Genomic DNA, 18,668 nt, shown 5'->3' on the forward strand with positions numbered 1-18,668 from the left:
AAGGTTCAACTGTTTATCTTCCAAATTCATAATCTTATATCTTTGACTTCGTGGTTTAACTGCCACAATACCGCGAGAACAAAGAATTTTTCTGCGAGAAACACGAGAAATTCCACAGATATTTTATTCTTGTTTTAAATGTTGATATGAGCTGGACTGTCCCCATCGTTCCCATGCACAATAATTTCACAGATTCCACAGATACATTTGACATTTATTATAGATTGATGACGTTTGTAGCGTTATGCGATGCATGACTTTTGAGTGTTGACTAGGCAAGTCTAATGACATTTACGCTGGATTTTGGGAATAAAATATGTAAAAAGAGTCCTGAATTCAGCAAAAGAGAATCGGTAAATGGTGAAGCCAATCTTATTTTTCTCTGATCTACTTCTGCTTTGTGTATACAAAAGAGAATCAGTTAAACTGTTCCATATTAATTGATGGTATTCTACCAATGCAAAAAAAGAATGCGTGCAATATAAAAGTCGGAATCAGACTCCAACCAGAGTTCTTGCAGCTACCTAACTTGACGGCTATGCTGGATATAAGAATTGGCTCGTTGTTTCTTTGATTGAGTCTATTGGGCATGTGCGCGGGGTACATGCTAAGCAGCGATGACTTTGGACAGTGGGGGTTGTTCAGGCTCAAGTCTTCTAGGAGACAGACTTGACAAATGGTCAAGACTCCAACCAGAATTTAGTCCCTAAGTCTGTAGGAGGCAGACTTGGAAAATCAATAGGCATGGCATGACACACAAGTATGGCAAGCAGTAGATTTGTAGTGTCTGGAGCACTGTCCAAGCCCAAGTCTGCAAACGTCTCAAGCAACGAAGCGACGACGTGGGGTTGTCTAAAGCCTCTTACTGGAGAAGGACTTGGCAATGATCCGGGCATGGCTTGTGCACGAGACACGCCAAAGTAGCGGATACAGTAGTACGCGAAGTGCTACCCAAGCCCAAGTTATGCATGTGGCAGACTTGGCAATCAGGCAAACAAGGCATGTGTGTTGGGCATGCCAAGCAGCAAAAGTGCAGGCAGATGGATTGTCTGTGGCACCAAAGGAGCAGACAGATGAATTTGTCCGTGGTGAGACAGATGAATTTGTCCGTGGTGCGAAAGAAACGGAGCCATGGGTTGAGCACTTGGTGTGTATATAGACTTTGACGTGGGGCCAAAGAAGCATAGGCATGGACTAAAGTGGATAGATGGACTTGTCCGTAGTGTGGACAGATTGACTGTTTGCGATGCTAAAGGCAAACAGATGGACTTGTTAGTGGTGCCAACGAACATCTTGTGGTCAAGCACAAGGTGTGCAGATTGACACTTGGCGTGGATCAATGCAGTGAAGCCATTGGGCGAAGCACAATCGGTGCATGCTGACACTTGACATGGGACCAATGCAGCATCACGATGCTCAAAGCACAAGGTATGCAGGCTGCCACTTGGCATGGTGCCAATGCAACCAAGACATGCGAACAAGACAATTTGTAAGTTAAGTTGGTTTTATTCATGTGGCACAAGTAGTTGATACAACCTCCATTTAACCTCCTTTGTAACCATCGCCCATGCATGACAAATAGACAAGGTGGGTTACTGGCAAAGGGTGCCAAGAGTAGCGATCAGGAGTGCCAAGAGTGGTGCAAGGAGTGCAACGTTTGCAAAGGGTGCACGTTGTAAGCAAATTCGTGGGAAATTTGTGAAGACAGAGTGTGAAAAATTGTGAGCAAATCGTGAGGGATTTGTATGGGTGGATCAAGAGCGATTTGTAAATGATTTTGTATTGATCCGCTTGTATTCTTTTATTAGTGAGGATACTAAAGGCCGGGTGTTTTCCCGTAATTGTTGGTGTTGCTTATTGTGACTTTCTTGTGGTTTTGAGGTGCCTTTATCTTGAGATTTCTTCATGCCTTTGTGGCGCAATCGTTGGTCGGCTGAGTTAATTGTGGGACTTGATTGCCGCGTAGGAGATTTTCAAAGGTCAAAATTTACCCGTGACAATATCACACCATGAGGACAATGAGCTCTCATCATATGAACTTTGGTATCTCGGCGCTGGTAATTAACTTCTGTCCTAAGCTGATAGTTGCCTGTTCATTTATCCTTCCTACATCCTTGCATACCTGAGCTAGAATGAGCAGAAAATCTCTGACTACCATGAAGATCCTAAGAGGGTGTGTTTCTTCTCTAGCTGAATTATTACCATGAAAATATTCAGTTATTTCCTTAACCAGAGACGATGCCACACTCTCTTGGGCTTGCACTCTGATAATGTCATCCTCTGCACTTTTACGAAACTGAGTCACGGCATCATGGAATTTGCGGTGGCTGTTCTCGGAGCCTAGTTCTTCATTCAATTTTAATACCTCATTGATCTTCTCCATTCCTCCAACGAGATTTGAAACACAGCCACTGAGTATGTCAGAATCGAATGCAGTACGTTGCTAAGCTCACCCTCCAAACCGGCAACAATTTGTAGACCAAGTTTCCTGCACTCTAGATCATGTTGTGGGGTAATCTCTTGCAACAATGGTGCTTCAGCAGCCATATTGCAAGTGGCAGAGAGGCGGGAGTGTTCTGCTCTGGTAATCTCTTGGACGACGAAATGCAGAACTGTAGTCTTGCCATCATTCCCTTTGACATCAACTAGTTTAAGCAATGTTTCGAGCTTGAAGGCATGAGCATCACCCCGAATTGTACCAACATTCATGCGATTTCCGGTCTTAAGTAGAACATCCATGGGAATGAAGAAATTTAATGGGTAAAGAAGCATTTAAAGAAGGATAAGTGGGTTAAGGAAGCTTACTGGAAGGAGTTGGATTTTAGCTGATCCCATACATTGCTTGACTGGAGCCTGCCTGCACCTTATCCCAGTGCAGCCGCCGCCTTCGAGTTCGCCGAATCTAAGGCTTCGATGGCACATCCAGTGGTGTTTGTCTTGCTTGCGGCTTCCGACTCTGACTTTGCCAATATTTCATAGGCGGGGGTGGTGGTGCAGGTGGCGGCAGCGGCGGCGGCGGATCTTGATTTTGCTGCGGTGGCGTTGGCAGAGTGCTAATGCCTAATAGTTGCTGAGGGAAGTCATCAGTTATGTGCCGCGACCTCAGGTTTTCCCTCGTTATATCGCAAAGTTCCACCTTTCTATTGGATTCTGTCGCAATCGGCGAAGAAGGTGGGAAAAGCGTCGTCGGTTTCCGTTTTGGAGGCGACGGTGTTGATGGCGGTGGAGGAGGTGGCGGCGTGCCCGGTGTCGGAGCCAAAAATTCGAGACTACCGACATTTGCTGCCGTAGTGTCCGGAGCTCGATCTAACGCGTGGCGACGAAGTCACCGGCCACGATCGAGGAGATGCGTCCAAGTTCGACGACGGATACGGCGGAGTACTCCGGGACGAGCTCCGAGACCCACATTCCTCGGCCGCCGCAGCAGAAATCGTCCTCCAGGAGCTCGATGCACGCCCATAGCTCTCTTTCTCGATCAAGGACCCCCTCGGCGACAAAAATTCCTCCTCCGACGTCCCCGTCTCCTCCGCTTCTCCATCCCAGTGCTGAAAATGGCGGGGCGGCGGTGGAAGCGGTCGGAGCCCCGGCGAATACAGCTTTCCGCATCCGTCCAGCGTGTCCTCAGAACGACCGTCTTCGACGGGGGCAGCGGCGGTCCGGCCGTTAACAGAAGCGTTGTTACTAGCAGCAGCGGAGATAGAGGGAGACTCGCAGGCAGCTCGGAAGGAAGGATGCGGGTCGGATAAATATCGCAGCTGCCGGCGGCGATGCCCTAGAAAGGCAAACGTAGCAGTAGCGAGGAGTGCGAGGGCGAGTGGTTCAATCCTGATCCACTTTTGTTTACCAGGATCTGGCCTCGGAAGTTTTTGGGAAAATGGCTTTCCACGTGTTGTGCCTGCGGCCACTGGCCCATGCTGCCCTCTTTTCTTCAACGGCTAGTTGCGCTGGCTAACGCTCGTTGTTCTAACGTTCGAATTCCTCCGCCTTCATAAATACCCGCCGCCATCGATCCCCTCTCCTCCCATCTCAATCTCGATCTCGATCTCCTTCTCCGTCTTGATCTCGATTTCGATCTCCATTGTCCCAGAGAACCTCTTCAATGGCCGACATCACCCTCGGCGGCAGCGCCTCCCGCTACAGCCACACCCACAAGGCTTTCCTCTTCTGCAACTACACCCTCCTCGGCGCCGCCACCAGCTGTGTCTTCCTCACCCTCTCCCTCCGCCTCCTCCCCTCCCCCTGCGGACTCCTCCTCATCGCCCTCCACGCCCTCACCGCCGTCGCCGCCGCCTCCGCCTGCGCCACCACCCCGGCCTCCACTCCCCGTTGGCACGCCGCCCACCTTGTCTCCACCGTCCTCGCCGCCATCTTCCAAGGCGCCGTCTCCCTCCTCGCTTTCACCCGCACCTCCGACTTTCTCGCCGAGCTCAACTCCTACGTCCGCGAGGAGGACGGCGAGGTCATCCTCAAGATGGTCGGCGGCCTCGGCCTCGCCGTCTTCTGCCTCGAGTGGGTGGCGCTCGCGGTCGCCTTTGTGCTGCGCTACCGCGCCTACGTGGAGGGAGGCGACGCACGGAGCAGCTCCAGGGTGGGCACCACCGAAGAGGAGCTCAAAGACTGGCCATGGCCGTTCCAAGTATAATTACTCGTATTGTGTTGTGGCACGAAGATTTAGTGGCAAATTTGCTGATTTGTTGTTGGACTATTCAATTGAATTTTAAAGTATTTGCTTATAATAAATTAAGTGAATTATTAACAAAAAAAATAAATAAATTGGAAAAGGGTTTATTTTTTACTTGTTAAAATTTATAAATGACCTGAAATTTAAAATTATGGCCATCTCCCTTTAATTCGTATGGAGGGTCAGGATTCATTAGATCCAGACCTTAGATCTTCATCTGACGGTTCAGATCACGAATCAGCTCCCACATCCAAACTAAATGGGCCGGGACTACTGGGCGGTGGCCCAAGCTTCGGCTTTCGATCGATTCGCCTCATCTTAATCTGACGATGCCTGCCATTGCGCGGGAAAGAGTGAAAAGTAGAGCAGGATGTCGACCTTCTCCTTCCCCGAACGGCCGGTGTCGGAGATCATCAATTGGCTCGCGGAAACCGGCATCGCCTCCCTGAAGCCGGAGGATCTCGCCAAACCCTCCGCCGACCTCGTCACCGCAATCTACTCCAACTTCCTTTCATTCGTTGATCCCCTCAAGTCATACCCTACCCATTTCATTTCGTTGTCTCCTAACCCTAATTTCTGATTCACTGTTTCACTGATTTTTGCTCTGATTATTTCTCCTCGCAGCGAAGATTCCAACAGCCAGATCGCTTTTGACGCTTTGCAGTTTCTGGAGAATCCCGACCATCATGTCGATGCGATACGGATCCATAATCTGTACCGTCAAATCAAGAAGATGCTCTCTTCTATCCGATTCGAAAGCTTTAATCTCAGAGATCTTATCAAGCCCGAACCCAAGCGCACCATGCAAATCCTCAGCACTATTGTCAATTTCATATTATACAGGCCAGAATTCGTCAAAAGTTTTTCTTTGAAAAGTTACAATCTTTCCTAGGTTTCCATAAAGTTCTCTTTTACTGTGCGTTCCTATAGGGAGGAAAAGCTGCGTATGCTGCAGCCTATAGTGGATCAGTTCCCCGCTTATGAAGAAAGAAGGGCTGAACTTGATGCAAAGATAGACGAAGTTTGGTGTTGTTCTATTTGCATTTACCTTAATGCTTAGTAATGATATCTTCGTGTTTTTATGAAGGGCTTAGTGACGATTGCTCAGAATTTTGCAGCTGAATCAGTTGATTTTGGACCATGAGGTCAGACGTCAGACGGAGGAATCAGCTGTTCAACAGTTGAATGCTGAGGTCAAGGAGCTCCGTCAGACAATTCAAAATTATAACAAACAGCAAGTGTCACTGAAGATAATGGCAAAATCAATAAAAGAGAAAACAGATGCCATTAATGAGAAGGTATGTTTTTTCATGTTGATACTAGTCTAACAATCCAATTTCAGATTGACAATACCAGATAGACAGGTAATGTAAGATACAACATTTAATGTTCTAAAAATGTCTAATAAAAAAAATATAGACATGGATTGTCATGATGAAATTGGAGATAAGATTATCGTAACAGAATGCTAGAGGAATTAAATGATTAAAGAAATTAGTTTTGAAAAAGATTGGTATTAAATATAGGGGGAGCATCTGATGATTACAGAAGTGTACAAAGAAATTGAATTTTGGAAGAAAAAAACAAGAGGTTAGTATAATTTTGGATTATGCTAAAAGTTATTTTGTTTTTTGATTGTTCATGCTCATTAAAAAGAAAAACAGCTATCTATTTTACCTTTAACATTTAAGGGTGGTAACTTTTTTCCCTTACTAGTATTTTAGATTAAGTTATGAGTAAAAATAGTCATACTTAGAGGATTTCTTTACTAAGCTACACTAGTTAATTAGATATATATCTTATGAATTATAAGAATAATTCTCTATTGTGTGTCATCTTTCTCAGGATTTTTTCGTTTGACTAATCTACTTGGCTTCTCTACCATTAACTACTTTTTGAGTTGTTATTGATTTTATACTCAAACCTTTTTGTTAGATTCATAGTTTTGATATGTTCTCTTGTTTTATGTAACACGTGACATCTAATACTATGAAATCACTTATTATCCTTTTGTGGGTTTTCTATTTCCAGATTTCTAAAGCTGATTTTGAATTAGTGAAGAATGCCCAAGAAAATTCCAAGCTGTCATCTAAGCTAGTCCAGTCTCCTGATAAGCTACGGGTATAATATTCTTGTACTAGCATTTTTTTAATTCATTTATTTGGTAAGTCCAATCAATCAGTTTCTTTATTATGATCACAAAGATGTTTGAAATGTGCAATTGTTTCTTCCTCTAATGATCTAGTTCAAATTAATAAATATGGAAGAAGGCATAGTGGAACATTAGTTTTGATACAACAAAGATATTAGTTTGTGGGGCCTTTGTTGTGTTTTGATTTTTTTTAAAATAATTGGCACGCACTAGCATTTGTTAAGTTTGATCATTATTTGGTAATGAATCATCCATCTTATTCCCTTTCTGCCAACTAAATTCGTTGCTTTGTAGAAAAAATGTAAACTCGAGTTTTTTTTATAAAAAGTTTCAGGGTTTATTTGTATTTTTCTATGTGAAATATTTATGATTTTCTTGTGCTTTCTAAATATATGATCTTCGAAACATTAGGGCTATCTCCTCTTGGCTTAAGTTTCATAATATCACAGCTTAGTTCACACACATTTAGGTTTCTTATTCTAATTATTTTATACTAATTTTACTTTCATAGTATATCAAATGTCTTATGAATCAAGACTTTTTTTTTTTGAACGAATGACTTTAAGAACTGAGTTTGTTGGATCTTTTATGCATATCAGCATTTGCCAATAGCATATTCTTCTAATATTACTTAGAACATGAAGCAATCACCCACAATAATATCAATTTCTTACTGATAGTAGAATGGAATAGTTGTGGGTTTTAGTTATTACATTTATGCCTTTCTGATATAATGGAAACTCTTAATGTCCTCATAAGTTGCAATTGCTGTTTATATTCTTTTGCTTATTCATGAATTTCATCTTATGATAAAACTAAAATTGATTAATATATTTCCATTGTTAGATATGAGCATCTCTTAATGTAAATCAATCCAAATAGCTATAAAATAAGGCAAGTTTTATGTCTTAATTCCATATTCTTATTCAAAGAGAGCTCTAGAGGAGAAAAAGTCATATCTAGCTGATTTGAAGAACTCTCAAAGATTAGCAAATCAAAGTGTTCACGAGAAAACCTTGACTATGGAGGTGTACTCGAAGGTATGTTTTTTTTTTTAAAAAAAAATTATACAATATGTGAATTAGTATATTTTAATATGGAAAGCAAATTGTTTTGCTGAGAAGAAGTTGTTGAATATCCACTTTTTAAGTGTCACCTCAGTTTTGGAGACTTACCTCTGCCATAATTTTTTTTCCTAAATACTTCAACTTTAATGTGGAAACACTTGTTTGGTTAGAGGACTTTAAGTCTCACTTGATTCTATTTAACTAAATCAACATTTCAGTGACCATATGGCACATGCACCCTATGTGAAAATGGTAATGAGATGCTAGCTTCTCTCCAAATTTTATAGTTCATTGTTATTTTTGGATTTATTCTTATAATTAATTTTTTACTTGCCTTCTTTACATTTTATAGAATTCTCTTAATGATTTTTAAAGAAAAATATTCTTTGTTTATGCACGTGCCATTTTAGGAGGAATCATTCATGGGATATCAGTCATCTTACTAGAGTACATAATGACTTTTTTTAATAATTGAAGTGATACCAGAAAAGAAATTAAAGCATCTTTTATTGTGCTAATGATATTGATCCAAAAACATTGGAATCAGAAAATATGTGTGTGAATAGAAGTTAGAAGCTTTATGGTTGCATTTTATAATACACAAACCTGTATCTCCTGTCCAGATTATAGAAGTTATTTACATACACTAATTTGAACAATTTGGTTTCTGTGTTTTCTTTTATTATCCTTTTACTGACTTGCACATTTTTGTGTGATAGGCCTATGAAAAATTGGCTAAGCACCTATCCCGTATGCAAGCTTTACAAGAACAAGTATGATTTTTTTTGGCATATGCATTTGTAACGTGTTATTTTGTTTCAAATTCTTATTGCACTTGCATGAGATACGCATGGTTCACTCTATATTTAGACTGTTACATGGATTGCCTTGCATTAGGAATTGCACTAACAATGGAGATTCACTAATTTGATAGTTTATGTTAATAATTTGATAGTTTTGGATATTGATGAAATGACATAAGGAATCTAGTTTTGAGGTGTGAAACCTCTAATTTTATGTGCATTAAACAAACATGATGGGAGTGATGTTCAAAGTCAAAACTTGATCCTTACTTCCGGAGATCAAATATGAAGAACATGATTAAGAGTGGTAAATATTTAAGGTGAGTGACTCCCAGCTCCTTATCTATCACAAAGAAAGTAAAGGCATCGGAACTGGGCTTGGTAGATGCCACCCCCAATGTCTATTTTAGCCTATAATTCTGATAATAATAAAACTTGTGAGGGTTTGAGTGGCAGGATTGCATATTTATGCCCTCTACAAGGTTGAAATTTGTAATGTAGAGGTGTTGAGGGCACATACTGTGCAACCGAATACGGGATCATACATGTCATGTCATTCATGAGCATAGGTGAGTAATAAAATGTTGGATACCACCTGTTGACATGAATTGGCTTCTTAACAATAAACATTAAGCACAAATAGGAACTCTTTTGTCAACCATTTTCCTCAGAACAGACCAAAAAGCAGTGCAGTAAGAGCTGGCCAATATCAAACTCCAGAATAATGTTAGTATCTAATAATATCAAGCTCACCCAATGTTGGATTTGGTTTGGTCTAGGGTTGTGTCAGAGTAGTGAATTGTGTTTTTAGGTCTCTTTGTTTCCATCTTTCTCTTGGACACCTGAGCTTTTATCATTGGATTCTGGAGCAGGAAAGTTGCTGAGGCTTCAAACTGTCAAGGAATCCTATTGCTATTTGACAGCGAGTTGAAAGAGGAATTTGTTATGAAAGAGTGAATATCAAGCTTCTTACACGTGCTAGTTCCCTTAACTAAAGCTCCTGAATGTGATGTCAAGAAGGGTATGGAGAAGGATCAATTTGGGTGCAGCAATCAAGGCTGCCAAGAAGGGTAATGAGGCAGAGCTAACAAAGAAGATGGTTGATGAAGCAAAGTGGAGGTGAGGAAGGGTGCTGAAGGGACCAAGATACCTGTTCAAGAGAAGGTCACCCTGATGATGTAGTAAAGACTTAGCCAAAGTTGCATAAGAAATTGCGTCTCTTCGAACCAAGTCGTAGATACAAGGTCAAAGGCCGTGTTAGTCTACATGCAGGCTGGGATCATCAAGGTTACCGTCACCGATAAATGGGTTTATATAAATGTCTTCTCAATTTCAGTTCTTAGTTATTGAGAAAAGGATCTGCCTCTGTTCAAGCAACAGTCAATATTCTCAAATCTCAACCACTTTACATGTATTTTTGTTTCTTTAAGATTTTAAAACTATAGATTCTAAAGGAGAGATCCTTCGATTGGTTAACTTGAACTATATACGTTCCTTTAGTTTAAGTAGTCAAGTATGTCTGGTTAGTATTTTCTTTCTTTTATTTTTGGGTTCAATGTCTGGTTGGGATTTAGATTTGATAATAAAGGTACTCAGATGGCAGTGAGCTACTAGATCAAATGATTATCGCACACCTTTACTGCAGAAGACTGATTATCTTAATTTTTATTTTCAAGAAATGGCATGGGTAAATTTAATGATATTAGAAACTTTTAATAAGTTCTTCAGCATCTCTTTTTATTTGAGTTGTGTTATCTCTAGTACCCGCCATTTGCCAGGTCAATTCAACCAAAACTTTGGAGAAGCAAGTTAAGGCATTGAAAGCTAAACGAAGTGATGATGAGGCTTCTATTATGGCGCTTGATGCAAAAATAGTTGAGAAACAATGCAAACGTAGGTTTCATAGATTTTCTTGATACCTATTTGTAAGATGTGAAAATCTCTACAAAATGATTGATTGTTAGTCAAGGAATCTGAGGAGCTGATCAAGGTTTCAGAAAAAGAAAGGGACGACAGATGTGCAGAGGAAACTCAGAGGTTGAATCAAGTGAGGGCAGAGATAGAATGGAAGCTGCAGTGTCTGGAGCCCAGAGAAAAAAAAGTGGAAGCTATGGTTTCAGAGGTGAATATTGCCACTATATGATCAAAAGATCCTTAAATTGAATGTTTTAACATAGGTTGTATAAGTAAATTTGCCCACATTTTCTGTATTCATTTCATGACTAATCAGTTTGATGCGGTTGTATAAGTGATTTTATATATAAATGTCCATTTTGACTTCATCATGGTGTTATTTCATGAAGGCTGCTACACTTCGCTCGGAAGCTGAACAAGTTAGACAAACCGGAAAGGCAGAACAACAAGAAATTTTTTCCAAGTTTGAAGAGATCATACAAGAGGTATACTTATATCTGCTATAATAGGCTTTTGGTATCAAAATTGTAACTTTTTTTTTTTTTGGATATTTCTGGTGATTCAGTTTAAAAACTACTTGAACGTGATGGACCCGATGGTAGAAAGGCTCAAGGTCGTAATGCAGAAGGAATCTTCAGGGAGTACAAACACTGAATCCACACAGAAGAAGCCTTCTTGCTAAACCAGCCTGATTTCGATAAGCGCTTCTAATTCCACTGTCAGTCTTTATACCTTCAGATGCTGAAGAAACTCTTGTAATCTACTGCTGACTGTCATTTTCTCACGGACTGCGTTTAATTAGGCATCTAGGACATCCAACGAGCTTACCGTGTATAAAACTTGTGAATCAACTAGAGTCCACCCATATGACGCTTGTCTTTTTGACATCTTTTTGTGTTTTAATGTTTAGTTTATTTCCTGAAACTTAAATTTCTTTGTCGCTATATTTGATTGATTTTCATGAGAAGCATTCATTGAGAACTAGCTTTAAGGTGATATTGTTTGGGAAGCTTTATTTTCATGAGAAGCATTGTTTATTTATTTTATTGTTTGAGGGCATGTGGTGATATTTCATTAAGTTTTTTTTAAAAAAACTATTTAAACATACTTTTGATAGTTTTTTCACGTTTATACATGTTTTACTTTCGTGTTCCTCTATGCTATTTTAAGTAATTTATTGATATTATTAGTTCTAAACAAAATGAATTCAAATGCTATAGGATATTATTAGTTCTCACAGATTCGACTTTCCTCTCGTACTCTCCGTTCCTTCTCATTCCTCTACCTTTCTTTAAAACACACAACTTTAATGCATGTTTATTCGAAAAATAGAAATCGTGAGGTACAGAAATGAGAAAAAAAGTTGCTTCTAATGAATTCCATCTGTGGAATTGCATTTATGTAGCTTTCCCAACACACCTCCTTCCATGAATAAAGGATGTATAGAATTTAGAGTTTAATTTTGTTAAATATGGTTGGCTTTTTTTAACTTGCACATGCCATTATACATTTATACTAGCAGTGAGATCAAAATATGGCATTAGCATAAACACTTTCATATGGTCAATAAGAAAGAAGATTGAGATCTGAAACAAAACAACTGTATTTTGTCTATTTTAAATAAACAATGTTTTGTTTGCATCTACGGGAACCAAGAATATCAAATTTAGAAATTTAGTATTAAGGTTACATAATAGGTAGCTACAATCACTCTATATTCTGTAGATTAATAATACAAGTTAAGGAACACACAGTATCCAATGTGAAATGCAAAGATACACGCCCACCTGAGTTTGTAGAATGAAACTAAAGGGCGAGTTGAAGCATTTTATAGTTCATCTCATCTAAGGTTCCTGAAACTCAACTAAAATCTGTGTCATTTGTGGTTGGTGCTTCCTCAACTACACAAATCCAATAAGTAGAATTTAGATATTGTCAGGAAACAATCTCAACTAAAAGTCGTTTGCAAGGAATACCTTAACACCAGCCAAAGCTAGCAACTTGTTCGAGGCAATATATGCTGCATCGGAATTGCCGACTCTTTTGTCAGTATAATAGATGACTTCAGAAACCCCAGACTGGAAAAACATTGGTCAAAAAAATCTTTAACAAGTAAAAATTCTCAAGGGACTGTACATGTATTTGGTGTGATTATTTACATAGCATTGTGCGGTCCTTGAGATAAAAAAGATCAAACATAAATGGGTATATAAACGATCACTGCTTGTCTGCTCGAGTAGATGCATCAATTTATCTTTTATACAACATTAGTTCTACGTACACAGTTTAAGAGAATTTGAATGTATCCACTTAATTGGTACTTGATCCAGAGGTTGGGGAAGGATCTCCTCACAACAATCAGCAACTTCAGTTCTGATTGAGGATCTCTTCCGTCCAAATTCAGTAAATCACTATGTATGTTATTGCATAGCTTGCAACTGAGAATACAAATATCACTCACCCTTCCAAATGTCTGAATCTACAAATATAATTCTCAAAATCGAGAAAGTCAAGAGCACCAAAATTGTAAATCCTAAGAGGAAATATGGTTATTTGTTTTTAGCGCTTTACCAATATAGTCACTACATATATATAAAACAAGTTACTAGTGTAATAAACAATTGACATAATATGTTAGCACTATTCATGAATGTACCACCAGAACAACTAACTGTATCTCCGACATGGAAGCCTAGTACCGCAGAACAAAGTCCATAGTCTGGAAAATTCTACTAACTAAATAATAAAGCAAATTTGCCGACAAATTTATTGGTATAATGATGGTCATGCCTCTTGAAATATTATTCATTTTGAAAATTGAATACTTGTTTCGTTGTTTAACAAATAAAACTATATGAAAATTGCTTCTGTTCAACTTTTCATTAGAAGATCAAATAATAATATGAGAAATAATTAGGAAACCAACTATCACAACAAAAAAGATACCTGTATAATAATTTTCGCGCATTCATTGCAAGGGAACATTGTAACATACAATTTCTGTAAAATAAAACGACAGATTAACATGGTTTGGCAAATAATAATTTACACATTTCTAACAGTTCATGTTACTGACCTGTCCCTCAGCAGATGCATGGTTTGTATTTAAAATAGCATTTACTTCAGCATGAACAACATAACTGCCATTGGGGTAAGAATGATTGCATTACTTAAGAAACCAAAAGTATCCACTAAACCGTTACCATTTAAATAACTAACGAAATCAAGCAAAGAATTCACTCTCTTAAAGTCCACAGACTTTTCAAGGCTCTTTTGAATACATAAACTAGATAGAGACTCATATCCTTTATCACTAAACAAGGAGAATCACACTCATGTACCATAAATTAAAATGTAATTGTTGTAGTGCATATCAAAAGAATATCATTCTTATTTTTATAGCTAAGAAATAATATCAATTCAGAAATTTCTTTAGGAAGGCATGGGGAAGAAAAATACTATAAGGGCAGAAAAACGTACTTAAATTCAATTGGCTAGGCAAGAGTCCAAGGTTTTTTAATTTCTAAGACATATCTTTGTGGTAGTCTAGTTAGTGACAACACAGTAGAATAATAGGCAACTCAAGAGTTCAAATACACACACACACACACACACACACACACACAAGTTTCAATTGAACTCCATAATACTCAGACTTACAGGTACTTCGTCTCCAGTGGATCACCGGTTTTAGATTTCTAAAACAAAACAGAAAAAAAGGCATAAGGCATTGGTTGTTACCTAATATAAAATTTCTAGTTGCATAAAATAAAACAGAGTTCAGAATGGCATAATATTTTGAGTAAAAAAAAAATGTACACCCAGATACAACTATAAGTGGACTGAGAGATGCCTGATTTAAATTTGTTAGTACAAAATTCTATATAAAATTGAATTGATGATGAATAATAAAACACCTTTGCCCAAGGAAGCTTGTCATCAGAACATCGTCTTGGAAATCCATTGTAGCCAATTCCTGACTTCATAAACCGAAGAATTATATATCAAGGACTAAAAGTACATATAACTATCCTCACTGATGCAACTAACTCTAGTAAATCTTATTAAGTCACTCACATTATAAGACATTGTGGCAACAAATACAATAATATAGATAATCATTAAATGATAGCCATTTCTAGCCACAAAATAAGTGAGGAAGCAACTACAGGAATGTGAGACTCAACAAACGATTTCACATATGTTGCCAATTTTTAGGACTAGTGAATAGCGAACAAGATGATCTATAGTCATTTCCATGAATGTGCTATAATGTTTGAGAGATCCATATTACTTTCCACAGAAAATTGCTAAATATATGCAGCAGTTGTTTACATAGAACTTATTCATTTTTTTTTAAAGACATTTAAACATGCATGGCATAGTTAAATTGATCGAGGACAGAAGTTATCTCATCTTAGCAGTACCATGGTCTTATAGTAACAAACATTCTCACTCACTGCTAAGAATATAAGGTTGTGGAGTAGTGTATGGTTCATATTTCATTTTATTCTAGTGTCTAATAGCAAGAGTCCTACAATTTCCCAATTCTTTCTGTTCTCAGAAACCAGGAACTAGTGACCAGAGAGGTACATCTGGGCAAACGTCAGTGTCAAAACACATTATTTAACAGAAGGAGAAACCACAAATAACTAATCAGCATTCTAATTGTCATCATGCAGATTGATATTCTGTGATGCATAAGACCATGCAACTCAGACCATTAATCACTTCAAGTTTTTTCTAAAAAAAAAACTAAAACACAAACTCGCCATGTTAGACATACAAGTACCGGAAACTATAAATAACAACAAACAAATACAGAATAGGCAGCAACTTAAAAGCATTTATCCTCACCAAGGATTATATCATCTTGACTAACCAGGCATGCTCCGACCTACAAAATGTTGAAAATACTAAATTAATAGATGTAGAAAAGTAAAATAGAGGGGATTGGTATATGTATTTTACAAACTCGTATTTAATATGCTTGGCAATATCAATTAACTTGTCATGACCAAAAATAAAATAATAATAATATCAACAAATAATCGTGCAATTTGAGATGATCAGAAATGAATAAGCGCTCAACATTAGTTAAGACAAAAACAATTTCTTGACAAATTTCAAAATTTGAGTGATAAAATATAAAATATATAGCGTGACGATGAACGGAAAAGACTGAGCATCCAGCCGACCTGCCTGTTGGGATCTTTGGAACGTTGAGCAGATAGAAAAGCAATCGCCATGAAATAATCATCCCAGCTAATGTACCTGGAACCCAATCGAAACCCATCCCTCAGAACCCTAATAACCCCGCACAAAGTCGTCCAATATATCGTACTAAAGGAAGGGAAAAGAGCAACGACGGAAGACCAACCCTTCGCGCTTGGAAGTATCGAAGGGATTCCGAGGCAAGACGCCGTCAGACGATCGATTGACGTCGGGAAGGGGAGGATAGACCGCCGTCAGCTTCTCATCGTCATCGTTGCAGCGGGAGGAGACGAACCTGCAGGCAACGAAGGAGGCCACGGCTCCGATGGTAACGGAGACCGAGAGTAGAACCAAGTCTCTCGCACTCATGGCGGAGAACAGAGGAAGAGAGAGAGAGAGAGTAAATGAGTGAAGTGGAAAGGGGAATGGCGGCCGCTTCCTCGGAAGACGATGAAATCAAGGCAACGAGCGTCGCGGAAAACCGTGAGCTTATTCGAGTATATGGGCCGTGATGGACCAGAATATTTGGGCCTAAAAGGTCGTCCATTTACGTCGACAAGCATAGACAGCTGACGTTGTTGGGCACGTGCCCGGCCATTGATTTAAATATTGAAATTAACAAGTGTCTTTTTGCATTCCAACCACTATTCCAACAATGATTCAATGCCATGTTTACTTTACAATCACTTTTTAGTTTAAACTGATTTTAAATGTGTAAGGTTTCAAATCGCAATTTTAATTAATTTTAAGGTTTTAAATATATTACATACTTTTAGTTTACAATAACAATGAGGGATGGCGGGTAAGGCAGTAAAATAGGCATAATTGACAAGACAAGAATAGAAATAGAGAATTGATCACAAAAAATGATAGGTGTTGTGACGAGATGGCAAAACTCTCGAGTGAAAAATAAAAAATATAAATTAAAAAAAAAAATTGGCCAGAAAGACTCCAAACTTAAAAATAAATAAAATAAAATTGTATATATTTTAGTAAACGAGGATTATATTAATCCCAGCGTCGTTACCATTCGCGTGACAGTTAGAAGTTCAGGAGATGTAGCAATCAAAGGTCAAGAGGACGTGACAATCATAAGTCAAGGAGACATGACAGTCAGAAGTCAAAGGGATGTGACAGTCAATATACGAAGTATGATCACCCGAGGTCATTCCGCGTATAAAGCAAGGGCGGGGTCTACCAGTCAGGAAACCAGGTCTGTGGCAAGATGCGTGATCAGGGCAAAGCTTGACCTAGCTTCACCGGTCGGGTTTCCTCATGCTAGCTCGCATAAACAGACTTGTCATTCTTGGTCGGGTCTGAATCATGCTAGCAAGAAGAAAAGGACTCTGGTCGCGTCTTCCCGTCCATCCAGTCTGTTCATCAACACTTCAGCATTTAGTAGACCGACCCGGGCTACCTCGATCACACCCGAGCTGGATAGAAGGCGTTACGCGACAACAGGTCAGGGAATCATAACCACCTATCAGAGAATAACTACTGCATGTCAGGGAATATTCTAACGGTTAGAGTCATCTGCAAATAGAACTTTCCTCCAGTCTATAGGAAAATGTCACGTGTCCTCCACCACCCGACAAATCCTGACACCCAACACCCTTTGGCAGGGGGCAGTCTCCAGAAGATACGCACTGTCATATAAAAAGAGACGTCCTCTCCCTTGCGCAGGTACGCTCACTTGCATACTTATCTTCTACTTTTTTTTCTTCCTACATTGTTCATCTGGAGAAAAAGTACCTGACTTGAGAGTCTGCTCCGAGGACTTTTTCCTTGATTCTTGGCCTCTAACGTTCCGTGTGCTTGTTGGAGTGTGCGCAGAGTTCTAGTATCACCGGCTCAGGCTCGACAATCCTTTAGAGCCACGTGAGGGTTCATTCTCCGAAGCTCGTGCGACCGCAACATCACAGTCTCTTCCCTATCAATATATACCCACGATACTTCATCCAGTTTTCATCCGACTCAAATTTCGGATAGAATTAGATAGGATCAGTTTATAATCGATTATCAAATAATTGAAAGGTGGAAGATTGTACTTTGAAAATTGGCAGGTTAATTAATTTTTTTTTTTAAATAATCTAGATATTCAAGTTTACAAGCTGATTAAGTCTTGATAATTTATATCTACCAACAATGAGATTAAAGTGGACTTATTTGATAAGAGTCTTTTTCAAATATTATAAATCACGATCATACGTTGAATTGATTTGACGTCAGAATTAAGTTAGGATCGGTCAGGATAAGATAGTAAAATTTTACGATCTTATCAAAAAAAAAAAAAATTAAAGTTTTATCATACATGATTAATAATTTAAAAAAATATATAAAAATACTCATTTACATATAAATAAATTACTAATTATATATACATCATTAGTTTACCCTCAACACCTCAAATTATATTAATATATATTTATAATTAAATTAACTAGTAATTTGACTTATGATCTTGTCTGAAAGTCGAAGAGATGGATGTTAGGGACGTGACACTTCTGTTGACCTCCGGTGGACTTCGCTCCTGCTTGCAACACGAGTAGCATCAGTGCCGAGCCAGGGAAGGGGTTCCCTCGATGGCCCTTCGACGCTCAAGTCAGTCTTCGACGAAGCAAGAAATGAGAACTGTAGCGCAACAGTAGAAATCGCGTGTAAAGCATACCTCCGCCGATGCTTGGACCCTCTTTATATAGAGTCTTGGAGGCACGCGTGAATGCTTCCCAAGGCGAGCATACATCTCCAACCTTTTCATGAAAAGATGTGTCAGTAAAGTGTCCCTGACACAGTACCTTAACATAAATGATGGACCCACAAAAATGAAATGGTGGGTC

The 18,668-nt window shown here is 39.0% G+C and overlaps 5 protein-coding genes across 6 annotated transcripts; 2 read left to right on the forward strand and 3 right to left on the reverse strand.

The window, feature by feature from the left end:
• Positions 1–1,970: 1,970 nt before the first annotated feature.
• Positions 1,971–4,079, reverse strand: LOC122050881 (formin-like protein 2). The gene is made up of 3 exons (XM_042611749.1): positions 3,997–4,079; positions 2,806–3,921; positions 1,971–2,721 (listed from the first exon to the last, which is right to left on the reverse strand). Exons 1-2 carry the CDS (start codon positions 4,077–4,079, stop codon positions 3,270–3,272), a joined length of 735 nt encoding a protein of 244 aa, XP_042467683.1. The 3' UTR covers positions 1,971–2,721; positions 2,806–3,269.
• On the reverse strand, positions 2,030–2,739 carry LOC122050880 (formin-like protein 1). The gene is made up of 2 exons (XM_042611748.1): positions 2,454–2,739; positions 2,030–2,385 (listed from the first exon to the last, which is right to left on the reverse strand). The coding sequence occupies exons 1-2, from the start codon at positions 2,737–2,739 to the stop codon at positions 2,030–2,032; spliced, it is 642 nt and encodes a 213-aa protein (XP_042467682.1).
• Positions 3,986–4,805, forward strand: LOC122053312. Its single transcript, XM_042615315.1, has one exon. The coding sequence runs from the start codon at positions 4,100–4,102 to the stop codon at positions 4,640–4,642; it is 543 nt and encodes a 180-aa protein (XP_042471249.1). The 5' UTR covers positions 3,986–4,099; the 3' UTR covers positions 4,643–4,805.
• A 180-nt stretch (positions 4,806–4,985) lies between these two features.
• LOC122053315 (kinetochore protein NUF2 homolog) lies at positions 4,986–11,547 on the forward strand. Its single transcript, XM_042615318.1, has 11 exons — positions 4,986–5,212; positions 5,306–5,524; positions 5,612–5,702; positions 5,800–5,979; positions 6,713–6,802; positions 7,766–7,873; positions 8,620–8,673; positions 10,482–10,596; positions 10,668–10,825; positions 11,007–11,102; positions 11,183–11,547. Exons 1-11 carry the CDS (start codon positions 5,052–5,054, stop codon positions 11,297–11,299), a joined length of 1,389 nt encoding a protein of 462 aa, XP_042471252.1. The 5' UTR covers positions 4,986–5,051; the 3' UTR covers positions 11,300–11,547.
• Positions 11,548–12,260: 713 nt separating this feature from the next.
• On the reverse strand, positions 12,261–16,313 carry LOC122053316 (deoxycytidylate deaminase). Of its 2 annotated transcripts, none has more exons than XM_042615320.1 (9): positions 15,998–16,313; positions 15,816–15,891; positions 15,475–15,514; positions 14,535–14,593; positions 14,278–14,315; positions 13,694–13,757; positions 13,564–13,617; positions 12,594–12,637; positions 12,261–12,518 (listed from the first exon to the last, which is right to left on the reverse strand). In XM_042615320.1, the coding sequence occupies exons 1-8, from the start codon at positions 16,198–16,200 to the stop codon at positions 12,611–12,613; spliced, it is 561 nt and encodes a 186-aa protein (XP_042471254.1). In that variant the 5' UTR covers positions 16,201–16,313; the 3' UTR covers positions 12,261–12,518; positions 12,594–12,610. The 2 variants fall into 2 exon arrangements, with proteins under 2 accessions (XP_042471254.1, XP_042471253.1); XM_042615319.1 differs by having other exon boundaries at positions 12,594–12,695.
• Between the last annotated feature and the right edge of the window lie 2,355 nt (positions 16,314–18,668).

The sequence above is a fragment of the Zingiber officinale genome, chromosome 3A, assembly GCF_018446385.1.
Source record: "Zingiber officinale cultivar Zhangliang chromosome 3A, Zo_v1.1, whole genome shotgun sequence".
NCBI classification, from domain to species: domain Eukaryota; kingdom Viridiplantae; phylum Streptophyta; class Magnoliopsida; order Zingiberales; family Zingiberaceae; genus Zingiber; species Zingiber officinale.

What these genes read in the sequence shown, in the direction of transcription:
- LOC122050880 (XM_042611748.1), bottom strand. Translation starts at nt 2,739, where the DNA reads ATGGATGTTCTACTTAAGACCGGAAATCGCATGAATGTTGGTACAATT. An exon ending in AATTGTTGCCGGTTTGGAGG is followed by an intron (nt 2,386 to 2,453) that starts GTGAGCTTAGCA and finishes ATCTCGTTGGAG; the next exon opens with GAATGGAGAAGATCAATGAG.
- LOC122050881 (XM_042611749.1), bottom strand. Translation starts at nt 4,079, where the DNA reads ATGGAGATCGAAATCGAGATCAAGACGGAGAAGGAGATCGAGATCGAG. An exon ending in GAGGGGATCGATGGCGGCGG is followed by an intron (nt 3,922 to 3,996) that starts GTATTTATGAAG and finishes GTTGAAGAAAAG; the next exon opens with AGGGCAGCATGGGCCAGTGG.
- LOC122053312 (XM_042615315.1), top strand. Translation starts at nt 4,100, where the DNA reads ATGGCCGACATCACCCTCGGCGGCAGCGCCTCCCGCTACAGCCACACC.
- LOC122053315 (XM_042615318.1), top strand. Translation starts at nt 5,052, where the DNA reads ATGTCGACCTTCTCCTTCCCCGAACGGCCGGTGTCGGAGATCATCAAT. An exon ending in GTCAATTTCATATTATACAG is followed by an intron (nt 5,525 to 5,611) that starts GCCAGAATTCGT and finishes GCGTTCCTATAG; the next exon opens with GGAGGAAAAGCTGCGTATGC. An exon ending in TGCAAGCTTTACAAGAACAA is followed by an intron (nt 8,674 to 10,481) that starts GTATGATTTTTT and finishes GCCATTTGCCAG; the next exon opens with GTCAATTCAACCAAAACTTT.
- LOC122053316 (XM_042615319.1), bottom strand. Translation starts at nt 16,200, where the DNA reads ATGAGTGCGAGAGACTTGGTTCTACTCTCGGTCTCCGTTACCATCGGA. An exon ending in GATACTTCCAAGCGCGAAGG is followed by an intron (nt 15,892 to 15,997) that starts GTTGGTCTTCCG and finishes ATTGGGTTCCAG; the next exon opens with GTACATTAGCTGGGATGATT. An exon ending in GCGCGAAAATTATTATACAG is followed by an intron (nt 12,696 to 13,563) that starts GTATCTTTTTTG and finishes ATGTTTTTCCAG; the next exon opens with TCTGGGGTTTCTGAAGTCAT.